Source organism: Artemia sp. Qi Xiang Cuo, chromosome 15 (genome assembly GCF_049724085.1).
Source record: "Artemia sp. Qi Xiang Cuo chromosome 15, ASM4972408v1, whole genome shotgun sequence".
Classification (NCBI taxonomy): Eukaryota; Metazoa; Arthropoda; class Branchiopoda; order Anostraca; family Artemiidae; genus Artemia; species Artemia sp. Qi Xiang Cuo.
In genome coordinates, this window is record NC_142808.1 from 56627384 (window position 1) to 56643692 (window position 16309).

At 35.9% G+C, this 16309-nt stretch overlaps 1 protein-coding gene across 1 annotated transcript in view; it reads left to right on the plus strand.

Annotated features, from left to right (window-relative positions):
• The window catches only part of Wdr82 (WD repeat domain 82), an 88482-nt gene that overhangs the window by 41582 nt on the left and 30591 nt on the right, over positions 1–16309 (plus strand). The window contains exon 3 of the mRNA XM_089101871.1: positions 5534–5600. Within this exon, the coding sequence (XP_088957997.1) occupies positions 5534–5600 (67 nt within the window). The remainder of the gene's footprint in view (positions 1–5533; positions 5601–16309) is intronic.

Here is a 16309-nt window from a genome sequence, read left to right on the forward strand (position 1 = left end):
TTCGTATTTTGCATTACTGAAAGGGAAGAAGTATCGAAGGTATTTTTGTTGGGGGGGAGGGGGCGGGGTTTACTTATCAAATTGATCCAGGATACGGAAATTTAGGGAAGTGAAGCCCCAGTCTAACTTTTTTGCGTATTTCAGGCTCCCTCCTCAGTCATTTTTCTACAATTTGGAACAGAAAAAAAAGTTACGAGGATTTATCTTTTTTTAGCTCCTAAAAAGGATTAATAAATGTGGATTAGCAGTTCAATATGTATTGGTATTCATTTCTGGATGTTTCAGCGAATTTGGATTTATTAGCGCTAGAAAAGAGAAAACGAATAAAACATTCATATCCTTATCCCTCCCAACGCACTTTAAACTTTTGATATTGTTTGGATGTTTTTCATTATACCTATACCACTATTTAATCGTGAATTAAATTGCTTCATTTTGCGTTTTTTTTTTTTTTTTTTTTTTTTTTTTTTTATTTAAAAACGGGTTACAACAAATAAATAAACAAACATCTCATTTAAAAAAAAAAACACAATCCAATGCATTACTGCATGCCGGACAAAAACCCGAAAAAAAATAAAAACACTTAAAAAAAATATAATATTTTCTTTTATTATCTTTTATTTCCTCGGACCCTAATATAACCCAAAAAGGGTCCAACCCATAAACAAATAAATATCTTCTCTTGCCTCCCTCTCCCACCCCTCCAACAAAAAAGTGGGAACTTGAGAATCATCCACGCAAACAACCCAAAACGACTCACAACATTCACAAAAAGAGAGGAGAAAAAAAAAAAATAAAAAAAGGAAGTAAATCACTCATCCATTCAAAACCCAAACAATCATCTCACCAACAACATTCAACCAATCATTCTCTACACACAACCACTAAAATCTTACATATTGAGAAAAACAGCTTACTCTGAGGGAATTTGGAAATTCATCCAGATCTGTCTTGTTTTTACCTCCTCGGGAAGTTTGTTCCAGACAGCCGGGCCAGAAAAACGGATAGAAAATGTAGACCTTGTTGTTACAGGGAACGGGGTTCGTATTGAATGGGCATTTCTTGTCTCATACCTGTGCAGAGCTTCAGTAAATCCAATCGAGAAACATGCAGGTAGCAGGTTAGTAAAACTTTTAAACATGAATAATGCCGTGTTAAACTTAACTAGGCCGAACAGTGGCAGAATCTTAATACCATCGTATTGCCTTTGAACCGAGTCAGAACCTCGCATTCCAGATAAAACACGAACAGCTTTATTTTGTAGAACCCTCAGTGGCTGTAGATAAGTAATAAATGTCGCTGACCAAACACTTTCACAATATAACAAATACGGATTAACGAGCGAGAAATACAGCATTCTTAAAATTTTAGGAGGGAAAAAATGTTTCAGTTTCCGCAGCATTCCAACATTCCTGGCAATTTTTGTACACAGTGATTCAATATGAGGTTTAAACATAAGACACTCGTCAACTTGGACACCAAGATATTGGACATAACTATGTCTCTGGAGATATCCACTTCCTAGTTGAATACCATGGATCCAAGGATAATAATTACCACTTCTTCCATATAGAATAAATTTACTTTTACTATGATTCAAACATAATTTATTTACACGCATCCATCTTTCAATACAACTCATTCCTGTATTTAAAAGCAGAAATAAATCTGCCTCAGTCACAGCTGCCACAGAAAACTGTGTGTCATCAGCGAAGCTAGGCAATATCATCTTTGACCATCTAGCTGCAGGTCCCACATGACTAAATATCCTTTTAAGACACGCATTCAAATCATTAATATAAATTAAAAACAACAAGGGTCCAAGCACAGAACCCTGTGGTACTCCACATCTCACATTCATATAATCAGAATGAACACTTCCAGCCCCAACACACTGTTTTCTTCCAGTCACAAAAGACAACCTCAAACTATGAAAATTACCACAAATACTGGCATGCTCTAATTTTAATAATAATACGCTATGGTCAACAGAGTCAAATGCTTTCATAATGTCCAGAAAAATATACGCATCTTTCAACCCCGCATCCAACGAATCATTGACAAATGTTGTTAAAAAAAGCAAAGCTTGCTCTGTTGACATCCCATGACGAAAATAGGTAGGGTGAAAATAAGAATTTTTATTGAAAAAATCCACCATTCTTACATAAATCAGTTTTTCAAACAGACGCGATATTATTGGGAGTATTGGTATTGGTCTGTAATTATTCATATCATTCTTATCACCACTCTTAAACAGGGGTACCACATGAGTACTTTTCAAACAATCTGGGTAAACTCCAATCTTAAAACATGAATTAATCAAATACAACAGATGACCTGAAATAATAGAGAAAACTGAACGAAGAATTCTAACACTGAAAAATCCGACCCAGCTGCCGAATTCTTCATTGAGTTTACCGTCGTCTCAAGCTCTGCAAGAGTCACTGATCTTAAGAATATAGAGACTTCAGCTGCCTCATCGAGAAAATCATTATAAGAGCCATCACTGGGTGACTGCGCAACACTATCAGATACAGTCTTACCAATATCTGTAAAATGCGCACACATTATATTAGCAACTTGATTATCCGAGTGAGCATCTGGAATGTCAGGGATAATCGGGGTAGCACGAGGGTTCACTACCAACTTGATGATTCTCCACGTTTTCGCAGGATTGCCTTCTTCTTCTTTAAATTTATTTTCAAAGTAGAGCTTTTCAGCCTGTCTTAGAAGGGTTTTAAGATTTCTGTTATAACTTTTGTAAATATCTTTATCTGATTGGGATCCATTTTTAGTAGACTTTTCATAGACCTCTTGTCTTTTATCCATCGATTTAAGTAGCGCTTTCGATATCCATGGTTTCTTTGCAACATCATAACGTGTTCACTTTTGTTTAAACTCTCGACTTTCATATTAGATCTGAATCAGTTTATCATACCATTTACCAAATTTATCATTAACACAATCAGTACCATCAAGGCATTCAAATGACTCTTTCGTAAGTTTAGTCCTATATTTATATATAGCTTTCTTATCAATTATAGGCTGTTTAACTTCAGTCATACCACTTCCTTGACGACAACAACTAATAGCTGCACGGATCACAATAGCACAGTGATCGGAAACGTCGTTCACTAACACTCGCGACAAGTCGCAGCTAACATTCAAAAACAGATTATCAATCACAGAGGTAGAAGCTCCAGATATTCTAGTTGGAATATTAACAGAAGGGGAAAGACCATAACAATACATAAGATTCAAAAAACTTCTTGCCTTCGAATTCATATCTTGCACATTATTCAAATCAATATTAAAATCACCACTTATAAAGCAAGGCACTCGCGAATCCGGTATTTTATCCAACATATTATCCATCAGGTCCAAAAACTCATCCACATTTCCTGAAGGGGGCCTATAAACAACCACAAGAAATAACTTACGCCCAGATAATGAAACCTCTAACACCATTGATTCAAAAATCATTTCTCGATATACAGCAATATCCGGCCTTGGCTTAACATTACATCTATTTTTCACATAAATTGCAAGGCCACCATGCTGTCTTTCCACTCGATTCCGAAGAAACAACCTATAACCTGGTATATCCAATAATGAAGAGTTATGGTCTTTCAGCCAAGTTTCTGTCAAAGCCATTACATCAGGTTCCAGCCTAGATGAAACTTCATTAATATAATTAAACAAACTATTTAAACCACGGCAATTCATACCATACATTTTCAGATCCTGCATGACTTTCCATTCATTCAATTCATTCAGGCACACATATTTTGAATCATCACACTCGACATTCATTCAACCCCAACCTGGTCTTCATTCATGATACCCTCACTCATCTGTGAAAAATCAACACGACGACTCTCAAGTTCCCCCAATCTATTCAAATTTATCTCAACCATTATCAAACATCAAAGACGGGCAAGAGAATGAAGAAACTAAACCATAGAACTTACCCCACATTTTCATTATACCCTCAAGATCCGAGGAAATATTGGGGCCATAACCAGGCACCAAAAACACAAAAACCTGAAAAAAACAAAAAACCAAATTAAATAATATAAAACAAAAACTAATAAACGGTAATAGCCTTATAAAAGACCACATCAAAATCACTCTAAGCTCATAATTGAAACAAAAGAGAGACGTATGGTAAAATGCTTGGGAAATATATAATTTGGGCTATATATTTGCACATTATGGGGGGAGGGGTAAATTACAATGAAGCGCTTTTAGGAATGATATAAGTAATCCTAAAAGTCCTAAAATACTAATTATATTTTTCCTAAAAATGCTTCTTTTTACTAACGGCTTAAATTAACTGCATACAGACATCGTTCCCCAGCCTAGGTATCGTTGTCTTAAATGGGTTTTAATCACATTAGACATTAGGTCGCAATCGGCCAGAAAGCTTTAAATACTTATACATGTGTAGGTTTATGTACTTTAGGATTATAACTGTTATACATTAACAGGTTTTGATCAAATGTATATACAAATGTAAAAATGCCAACTTAAAAAAAAAGAGTTAGAATGCATTAATCAATTGGTAATGAACAATTCGTTCTCGACTAATGAAAGAGTAAGTATCAAATTATTGATGTGACAACCTATCAGACTAATGATATGTATGTGTTTGGAGGGGGGGGGTACATCAAAATAAAGAAAAAAACGAAACATAAAGAGAAACAACAGCGAGGGTACTTTTTCAGCCAATCAAAGAGAAATACGAAGTACAGAAATACGGAGTACAAAAATAAAATTTGAAAAACGTATCAAAAATTTGTTTGTATGCATTTTTGTTACTTTTTTACGAGTCGGACAAAAGTTTTGGTGGGGAAGATTCACACCCAATAGCCACCCCCCTCTGGATACGACCTTTCTCAAAAGTGTAAAATTAATCGGCCGTAAATATGGAATCCAAGACGATGTACTCATTTTACTGAAAGTAAATTATTATCTATAATTGTTATATCTTTAATTATATATAGTACTTATATTATATATATTTAACTATAGATACTTATTATATGTTAGATAATAATGCTCTATTAAATAGAGCATAAAGCTTGACTTGTTTGCACCTATTCTAAATCTTCATTTGAATTATTGTACATTAATAAAAAAAAAACAAAAAAAAAACAGCCATATTAGTTAATCTGAATTGAGGTTCTTTTTCCTAGAATAGGCTATCAGACAAAGGCTGTACAACTCTGAAGGTCTGCAGTAGTTAAATAAACATCGGCAGCTTTTCTTTTACTGGACCTCACATCTCAGCTTTTTTTTTATTTAAGTAGGGATTTTATTTTAAACAATTTGGCAGTTTATTTAAAAAACAAAATGGCCAACATGTTGTGGCTATCCTAAAATAGCATCTTGATTAATTGAATAGCTTTAAAAAAAACTATCTGTTATCTGTTATGCCATTTTTCACTTTTATGTAATTATTTCAGTGTTAACCTCTAACTACCCGTAAGCTGTTTGCTTATGTTTTGGTTCATATTGACCCTTTTTTCAGATACGGTTCGATATTTATCTCTTCACGATAACAAGTACATTAGATATTTTCCTGGACATACGAAGAAGTAAGTTTTGGCTCTTTTAATTTCGGTTTGTAAATAGCCAGTAGCTTGTTGGATGTAGCTTGTATACCATACCCTTTGGCTCGTAGCTTGAATCGACCCCGGACTCTGATGTGGTATGACTAGGACATTAATTGTTAATTTTAACTAAGTTGGATTGAAATCCAATAATTCTTCCCGTATATACCCTGATGGCAAAAATTTTGGGACCCCCTCCTTCCCTAATATTGGTCAGAAATGCATCGGAACCTCGAAAGATACGATTAGGAAATTAGCTGTTACATTCCATTAATTTTGGTTTTGGTCGAAAAAAGTTATTGGGGGTTGTCGAGTTATGACAAGCACTTAAGAACATCAACCACATAGAGGTTGGATTAGACCTGGAATTACAGGAGATGCAGTTGAGAGAGAGAGAGAGAGAGAGAGAGAGAGAGAGAGAGAGAGAGAGAGAGAGAGAGAGAGAGAGAGAGAGAGAGAGAGAGAGAGAGAGAGAGAGAGAGAGAGAGAGAGAGAGAGAGAGAGAGAGAGAGAGAGAGAGAGAGAGAACACCACCCTTTTATAACCAACTAGAAAAAAAATAAATAAGTATACCTATAAGAAGGAAAAAAGATGCTTAATGAAAAATAAATCCAAAACATAGAAAAGAAAAATATTTTCCGTAAAGAAATATTTCTAACGATTTATAAGTTAAAACAAATGAAAAAAATCAACCACCAGACATTTGAATGTATCAAAGGAATGACAGCCCCAAGCAACTTCATGTTTCCTTCTTCTTTCTTGTTTCATGTCTTCCTTGCTTTTTTCTGTCTCTGGCTCTTTATTTACTTCTCCTCCGGTATGGGAGAAAGTAAACTTCTGCAGAGGAAGTTTCTCCTTCCGGTATTTTTCTCGTCTCAACTCTCGTTTCTGTAGAATTTTCTTCTTCTTTCTTCTCCGTCTCTTGCTTGATTTCATTCTTTTCGTCTTCCCGATTTTCCTCTTCACCTTTCTCAGATTTTACAATATCTACGCTTTCTTCAAGTTTATTCCCACTTTCCTTAAGTTCTTCAATTTTGTCATTCTTTACGGGCTGCAATTTTTCTTCCTCATCCTTTTGAAGAACCTCTACCGTGTCTTGGGCCTCCTCCTCAATACCGTCCAGCGGTATTTTGACCCCTCTTTGCTTATCGGTTTCAAATTTCTTCAAAACCGTTGACAACAGTGACAGGCTATCATTCTTTGGTATTTTTGTATCAGAATTAAGTTTCTCCACTTTAATATGAAGTTTTGCGACAAGATTTTCTGGCCTGTGCCTGCTATCCCTAATATCAACTATGTAAGTACCTGCTATTAATTCCCCCTTTTTAATTTTTATTTCTCCATGGCCAACTTGCCTACCTCGTTTTATTACTCCTAGTATCTTTCTTTGCTCTTTCAATCGGAACTTTGCATCAACCAGTGTCTTATCGCCCTCTTGGAAAATAAATGTTGTATTCCAGGCGGGGTAATTCCAGGTACGGTAAACCTTCCCATTGCATTGCATAGTTACATAAAGTACTGAATTCAGTTCCTTTTCAAAAACAGACTGAACATGTAAACATTCAGGTACGACGCTTAATCGTATAGACATTTGAATATTATTCCCAGAAGACTGAATCGTAATGTGAACAGCTATAGCATGTTATTTATGTTGAATTGAATTTAAAAAAAAAAGCAGTGCAATGTAAATATTTTTTGGTTAGTATCAACTTATTTTCCAGCTCCAAGAAATTTTTTGCGATTACTGTCGCGAGATTAACTCTTAAATTGTGTCAGATCCAAAAACAGCGTGAAACCAACGAATATACTATTTGATATGTCATATATTTAAACCAGTAACTGTGTATTTATTTCTGTATACAATTTTTCTTACAAACAGATCCTTGTTTTGTATGAAAATTAGTATCCTGGGATTTTATGGTCTGAAGAAACAATTGAAGTATGTCACGAGTTTGAGGAAATTGGTTTAGAGCCTATAATTATTTGTTTTTTGTTTTTTTTTAGGGGGGGGGGGGAGTTATATGAGCAGTGTCAAAACAACAGTAAAACAGTAAAAACAACAGTGAATTGCTAACGATAATGTTGCTCTACAAAATTTTCGGTTAGAAGACAAACAAAGTTACATTGAATGAGGGAAATTTTCGGTTAGAAGACAAACAAAGTTACATTGAATGAGGGAAATTTTCTGTTAGAAGACAAACAAAGTTACATTGAATGAGGGAAATTTTCGGTTAGAAGACAAACAAAGTTACATTGAATGAGGGAAATTTTCGGTTAGAAGACAAACAAAGTGACATTGAATGAGGTTAGTTTAGCATGTGTGAGTCTGTGAAGGTTGAATATGAAGGAGGAATTGATTTTAGTATGTATGACATGTGCAAACTCACACAAGATGATAAATGACTCGGAACAACTGAAGAAACAAGAAACAGCAAAATCAAGAAACAAGGCGAGAAACAAGAAACAACAAAAATCACAGTGAATTGGAAACGAAAATGTGAGTTGAAACTCGAAAATAACACGATAATTATGCTATTGCGTCATTTAAATGATAATTTGAGAAATTATAATGGAATTGAGGGACGTGTTATTTTAGCTTGTATAAAGCATAAACAAAGGGAAAATTTGATTCACGTCAGAATTTCTTAGCTCAACTGACATTGCTGATTTGCCGCCCTATGACTTGAGACCAAAAGAATAAATCGAAGATCATGCCAACGCGAAATTTAGATATGTCAGAGGAAAGAGGCATTGAAAATTTTTTGGTTGTTACTGAATTATTTAATGACACAATTAAAGCAAAAATCGAAAAACTGGGTAAAACCTGGGAAAGAGGTTTTTTACGTATTTATGACGTCATCAAAGTTATGCATGATTTCGAATGACCAAACAGCTAAAAAAAAGGCATGGAAAAATGTAGGAAGTAATGATATCCGAAGAAGCGCAGCGAGATTTGTGGCTAGAAGACATGCGACAGCAAGTATGACAGCGAATTCTACATGAAATTAATGGACAACAAAAAATCTGCGGTTAGAATGTATGTGACGGAGGTAATCAGTTCAAATCATAATTGGAATCTGCGATTAGAAGATAAGCAACATTGAGAATCGCAACGAGTCCCAAGAGAAAATAAATCTTATAAAACGGATATATTGGAGACCAGCGGCTTCACCGCCGGTCCCAGGCTGTGTAGCAGGTTTTTCTATTGATTCTCGTTGTCGCTTGTCTTTTAACTTCGAACAGTATGAACTTTTTCTTGATGTTATGGCGTCACCATAGGTTGGATCCAACTACCACGGGGAACATTTGTCAGTGCATCCTTCCACAGAGCATTATGTGACCGTCGTTCATTTTCAGGTGGTAGCACAACTTTTTAGTTACCTTGTCTGCGAACGTAAATTCTTAATGCTTGCAAGTGCAAATTAAGGCAAGGTAAATGTGAAAAGCAGAGTGGAAAGATAATACTCCCCCTCTACTCTTGAAATCCCTCCTTAGTGGAATTGGATCTGAAATTGCGCTCATGAAGAAATATTCTACCATACAATATGCTCAAAAAGCTCCTCAGAATAAAAATATACCCAATCTTTGTTTTTTTCCTATTTCTGCAGATACGCCCTTTTTGCCATTGGTGCAAGGAATTTTGAATGCGCCACCAGATATTCGTTTTCGGCGCTTTTTCCTGCATTAGATTCCATATTCAAGCCTTCTTTAGCTCGTTGAAGCCTGGTAACTATTTTCTAGCGATCTTTCTTTATCTTGGGTCCTTGACTAAATCAAAATTCTGTTTTCTAGAACTATGGTTTCTATTTATCCGAGTCGTCCTTACTTATAGTTCGTTACCACAATCACCAAAAGCATATTTATTGGACCTTTCAACTATGCTGAATCAGATGGCTATCTTAAACTTTTATTGGATGTCTTTGGGTAAAAATGGGCGTGAGAGGGGGGGCTGGTTGCCCTCCAATCTTTTTGATCACTTAAAAAGGGCACTGGGACTTTTGATTTCTGTTCGAATAAGCTCTCTCCCGATCTTCTAGGACCCTTGGTTTGATAGGATCACCCCTAGGAAAAAATGAATTAATGAAGATCTGTGATCTTTCTTCTGGCAAAAAATACAAAATCCCAAATTTTGTAGATAGGAGCTTGAAACTTCTACAGTAGAGTTCTCGAGTATGCTGAATCTGATCGTATGATTTTCCCTAAGATCGCTCGAATTTTCGGGGGTGTTTCCCTCATTTTTCGAAAATCAGGCAAATTTTCTTAGGCTCATCTAATGGGTTCTACCAATATAGTAGTTGCCACAGTCACATGGTATTTTATTAAAATTTAGAAAAACGCCTGCAACAGCACAAAGATGACATAACTTAAGCTTTAAATTCTAATAGTACAAATATTTCTTTTGATTCTGCTTTAAGCAGTCATATCTTTGATAATCCTAGCTATAAAATACTTTTTGAAGAAACATCCCTTATTAGCAATGATTTAGGCATAAAACAGGTTGTTCGAGAGGCAATCGAAGTTAGAATCAAAATAAGTAGTAATATTTCTTTAAATAGGGACTTGGGTGAATATTCACTTAATCCCTTATATACAAATATAATTAAAAATGGTTTAACTAATTAAATTAAAAAGAACAGTAAACAATTCCACTCGACGTGTTACGGATAGACCTCCTAGGCTGGCTGCCAAAAAGGCTTTAAGAGCTTGTTTGTAAATGTTTTTCTATTCCATTTAAATGAATTGTCTTTTTTCACTTCGCCTGATGTACCAGTCCTGGTTGAACTTCCTTGAAGCAATGATGCTAGGGCTGTTTTTAAAATATTTTGGTTTTAAAGATTATATTTTAATGCGAGTTCTTTTATATTCGTTTTTTCTTCATTTGTTTTTCTGAAAAATACCCATGGATAGACGGTTGAAATATTCACTTAAACTTGGATTCCACTGTCTTATATAAAAAAAATTCCCTATTGTTCTGCTTGTTGTTTATGATGGAAAGGCAGTGTGGTCTTCGTCGCTATTTACGATTCGAACTGTACTTATTAGGAGTTTCAGAAACTCATATCTCAGGGATAGGAAGCATGAAATTAGGTGATATAGAATTTGTTTACTCGGGCAGGAAGGATGGGGTACATAGACAGGGGGTAGGGCTCACGATGAATAAGGAAGCTGCTAAGTCTTGTTTAGGCTGGGAAGGTATTAATAATAGAATACTAATTGCTCGTTTTATGACTAAAAAGTTCAGGGTATCAGTTGTAGTAGTATATCAAACAGTTCGTGTTAACGAACTGTAAGTAAGGAGCGACCCGGCTCAAGAGTAACCGAAACTATAAAAAACGGAATTTTGATTCCAATAGAAATCAAAAGAATCAGAATTTTATGCTAATTTCAAATATATAAGTTTCATCAAGTTTAGTCTTACTTATCAAAAGTTACGCGCCTGAGTGTTATTTTTTTCCAGGGGTGATCGTATCGATCCAATAGTCCTAGAGTATCGTGAGAGTGCTCATTCGAACGTAAATTAAAAGTTTTAGTGCCCTTTTTAAGTGACCAAAACATTGGAGGACAAATTGGCCCCCTCCGACGCTCATTTTTTTCCCGAAGTCACCCAATCAAAATTTTGAGATAGCCATTTTGTTCAGCATAGTCGAACATCTAATAAATATGTCTTTAAGGATGACTTAATCCCCCACAGTTTCCGGGGAAGGGCTGCAAGTTATAAACTTTACCCATTGTTTACATATAGTATTGGTTAATGGGAAGTATACAGACGTTTTCAGGAGGTTTTTTTCTGGTGGGGGGGGAGTTTGAGGAGAGGGTTACGGGGGAGGATGTTTCTTTGGGGGAAGGGACATTTCTATGAAGGGGGCGCCAGATTTCCCAGCATTATTTAAAAAACGATCAGAAATTAAATAAAAAATATGTTTTTTCAACAGAAAGTAAGGAGCAACATTAAAACTAACAGAAATTATTACGTATATGAGGGGGTTCGCCCCCTAGTCAATACCTCGCTCCTTACGCTAAATTTTTTTTTTTTAGCACTTTCAAAAGAGCTATCTGTTCCAATTAACCGGCCTTTGTGATTCAGGGGTTAGTGATTCGAACAAAATTCGAACTTCAGCGTAAAGAGCGAGGTATTGACGAGGGGATGAACTACCTAATATACGTAATAAGAACATATGAATATAGAAGCTCATTACGTAAGTTATTTCGTAAGTTACATCAGATCAAAATTTCGAGAAAGCCATTTAGCCAAAAAAAATTAAAATTAATATGCAAATTTAATTTTAATTATTCATGGACATTGACCCAAAATCAAACCTGCATTAATTCCAAAATGTTCAGAAATTGAATAAAAAAACAAGTTTTTTTAAGTGAAAGTAAGGAGCGACATTAAAACTTAAAACTAAAAGAAATTATTACGAATATGAAAGGGGCTGGCCCCTCCTCAGCGCCTCGCCCTTTATGCTAAAGTTTGACTCGTTCTTACAACTTTATTTTTTAAAACAATAAAAAACTTGAGCGTAAAGAGCAATGTGTTGAGGAGGGGACAGCCCCTTTCATATACGGAATAATTTCTGTTCGCTTTAAGTTTTAATGTCGCTCCTTGCTTTCGGTTATTTTTTTTATTTAATTTTTGAAAGTTTTTGAATTAATGCAGCTTTGATTTTTGGTCACCGTACATGAATAATTAAAACGAAATTTGCGTATTAATTTCACTTTTTTGGGCTAAATGGCTTTTTCGAAATTTTGTTCGCACGTAACTTACGAATTAACTTACGTAATGAACTTCTATATTCGTAAGTGTTTATTACGTATATTAGGTAGTTCGCCCCCTTGTCAATACCTCGCTCTTTACGCTAAAGTTCGAATTTTTTTCGAATCACAAACCTATGACTCACAAAGGCCGGTAAATTAGAATATATATCTATTTTTAAAGTGATAAAAAAACCTTTAGCGTAAAGAGCAAGGCAATGACAACGGGGCGAACCCCTTCATATACGTAATAATTTCTGTTCGTTTAAATATTGCTCCTTGCTTTCAGTTGAAAAATCTTGCTTTTTTTATTTTAATGCTCCTGTAGAACCGACTGCCGGAGATGCTTGTGACTCGGATGAATTTTACTTGCAGTTACAGGAGCAAATAGACAGGGTCCCAGGTAGAAATATGGTGTTTTTACTTGGAGGTTTTAACATCCAGGTCGGTAGAAATAGGGATAGATGGTATCCTAGCCTAGGTAAAATTTGGTATAGGAAAAGAAAAGAGTAATGGCTACAGACTTTAGCAATTTTGTAGGTATAACAATCTAGTCATAACCAATACGGTGTTTGGTCATAAAATTACCCATAACGTAGCATGGTATTCACGTGATAGTAAGACATCAAACCTTATTGATTATGTTATAGTAAACCGAAGACAGGCAGGATCAATACAAGATACTAGGGTATATAGGAGTGCTGTTATTGATGTCAAAAGTAAAGACCACCATCTAGTAGCGTCTAGGGTTAATTTAAGGCTGAAATTTTGGAAGGGTAACTACCTCCCGGGAAGTTAAGATGTTGGTAGACTCCAGGATGAGAATTTGAGAGAAACTTTCCAGGAACAGTTGAATACTAAACTTCGGAGTTTAAAATTTGATAATATGGAAAATGGTTGGAACAATTTTAGAAAAACAATTTTTGAAGTTCCTGATGGTGTCTTAGGGAAGAAAGTTAGGACTGCAGCTAGGAATGTAAGATAAAACGCTTTATGTTTAATAGAGAGCAGAATTGGTTTATACAAGAATTATCTGAGTAATAGATCATATGAAAACAAAAGGAGTGTAAAGAAAGTTGAGAAAACATTAAAATATGAACTAAGGAGGTTTGAAAGGAGGCCATGGAAAAAATTGCCGAGGATCTGAAAGATGCAGCTAGACGGTATAATAGTAAAATATTGTACTGGCATGTTACTAAATTGAGAGGGAGTAGTCAATCCGGAATTGTCCCAGTTAAAGATGGGAACGGGGCTACAATTAGTAATAAGGAAAGAGTGAAAGAAAGATGAGAAAAAGTTTGTGATACCTTAGTTGTGAAGGAAGATTTTTTTTTTTGTGAGGAAGAATTAGCGACAGTACTAAAAGGATTAAAAAAATAAGGCTCCAGGTGCTGATAGTTTGGTAAGTTGGTTTTTCAAATATGGTGGCACTGAGGTTAGAAATAAGTTCCTGAAGATTATGAATATGATTTTTGAAAAAGGGGAAGTACCTAACAATTTTAGGAAAATTTTAATTAAACTACTGTACAAGAGAAAGGTGATAAGAATGAGTGTGGTAATTATCGAGGCATTAGTCTGGTCTCTGTAGGTAGTCAATTACTTAGTACTATGATATTTTTTAGACTTTAAGAGATGCTGTAGACAATGTTTTAAGAGAAGAACAGCGCGGTTTTAGAAAAGGTAGAGGATGTGTCGACCAAATATTCAGTCTTAGGTTAATAATTGAGAAGTGCCTGAGTTGTCAAATATCTTTGGTCCTCAGTTTTATAGATTATGAGCAAGCGTTCGATTCTGTTGATAGAAGAGCTTTAGTAAAGCTCTTATTTTTGTATGGTATACCAGGCAAATACGCTAAAGTGATTTACGAGAATAATGTACGAGAATAACACTGCTGCGGTTAAGGTAGGAAATGAGGTTAGCGGGTGGTTTTGTATTGAGTCACGGGGGAAGCAAGATCGTGTTCTATCCCCCTTTATATGGATAATTTTTATGGACTTTGTCTTAGGCAATGGGAGACTACGGAATTAAATGGGGAGGAAAAGCTCTCCTTGACTGTTGAATTATGCTGATGATTTAAGCATCCTAGATGATAGTGTGAGCAAAATGAATGAACTTTTATATGTTTTGCGAGTTCAGGGTGCTAGAATAGGTTGAAAATTAATGCTAAAAAGACTAAGTCACTTAGGCTAGAAATAAGTGAAGAGGAAAAGGCGACGTTGGGTAACGAAAAGATTGATCAGGTGGGTAGCTTCACTTACCTTGGTAGTATTATTAATAAAGATGGTGGGTACAGTGAAGATGTTAAAAGAAGAATAGCCAAGGCTCATGGTCTCTTTTCACAGTTAAAAAAAGTTTGGAAGAATAGGAAGATAAGTCTGCAGACTAGGATTAGAATATTGGAAGCTACAGTGATGACAGTGGTCAAATATGCTGTGAAGCATGGGCGCTCGGAAAAGCCGATGAAGATTTGCTAGATGTTTTACAGAGAAATTGCTTACGGATTGTTCTGGGTACCCGGCTGACTGACCGTATTTCAAACAGTAGGCTGTGCGAAAATTTTGGCTCAATCCGGCTTTCTAGGGTTATAATGAAAGAAAGGTTGAGATGGCTAAGGCACGTTCTGCGGATGAAGGATGACAGATTGCCGAATATTGTTCTTTTCGACCAACCGCCTAGGGTTAAACGGAAAGCAGGTCGTCCTCGTCTTGGGTGGGATGATGTCATAAAGAAAGATTTAAAGGAAATGGGAACTTCTTGGGAGGGTGTAAAGAGGGAGGCTTTGAATATATTGGGATGGAAGAGGAGCGTGCGTAGCTAAGTTGGCCTCAGGCGGCTTGGTGCTGCGGTGAGTTGTTAGTAGTAGTAGTAGTAGTTGTTGTCTTTTGACACGGAAAAATGCTACGTACAACATACTATTTTCCTAAACTTGAATTATATATTTTCCCCCGAAATGCAAAGCATTAAAAGCAATCCGACGGAGGCCGGGTTTTACAGCTTTCAGAGTAAGGCTTTTGGCATGTTCCGCCCGAAAAGCGATACAATAGCTGGCTAATTCAAGCCATGTTAGATATGAACGATTTGCATAAAGTGTTTGAAGTGGCATATCCACGGATAAAACAATGAGTAGGTAAGGGGCTGGTGGTTCACTATTTCATTGTTCGGAAAACTATGGTTAGCATTAAGAGTAAGCGCAGCGCATACTTCATTAGATGCAAGAGGGTTAAACTGTCTATTATCGACACCATCTGGCACAGTAAAATTGAGCTGCGTGTATGGAGGATGCTGTCCCAGTGAATCAGCACATCGTCCCCGCTTCTTGCATTTTCTCGTAACTTTTGGCATAGTTGTGTCTCGCAACAATTCTTCCAAGAGATCCATTAGGTTACGAGAGATCCCATGATTTTAAGGATGGGCGAGGTATTCTTAAACAGCTTCGTCGCGGTCTCTGAAGTACATTTGGACATATGAAGATGCTTCAAAATCACCTTGAGTGGTTGGTGATGGATATGCCGCTAAACTGATTTTTCGATAAATTTATCCACCGACTATAAAACTTAAAACATTGATGACTATTGATGATTCGATCATCGCTCACGTTGGATGAAGCTAGAGCAAAACATGAGTTCAAGTTTTGGATTCGTTTGTGGAACTCTTTAGAGAGCAAGTATCGTCCTAAGAAAAAGCCAAGCCAAATAGTTTAGAAATTGTAGAGTGCAATGCAATTCGAACGTACAAGTAGCAATCTCTAAATGACTTATCTTTATTTGGTACTCTTTCGTCGGGATAAATGGAAGGCTCCACAGTGAATATATACAACGTTGAAAGGTCCCAATGAACTATAATTAACAACTGACCTGTTTATTATCTTTGAAGGTTTATCCGGGGTATTGGGTCGCAGCTAATTAGTGTCGAAGATTGCTACTGTATTTTTCTTCTAACCT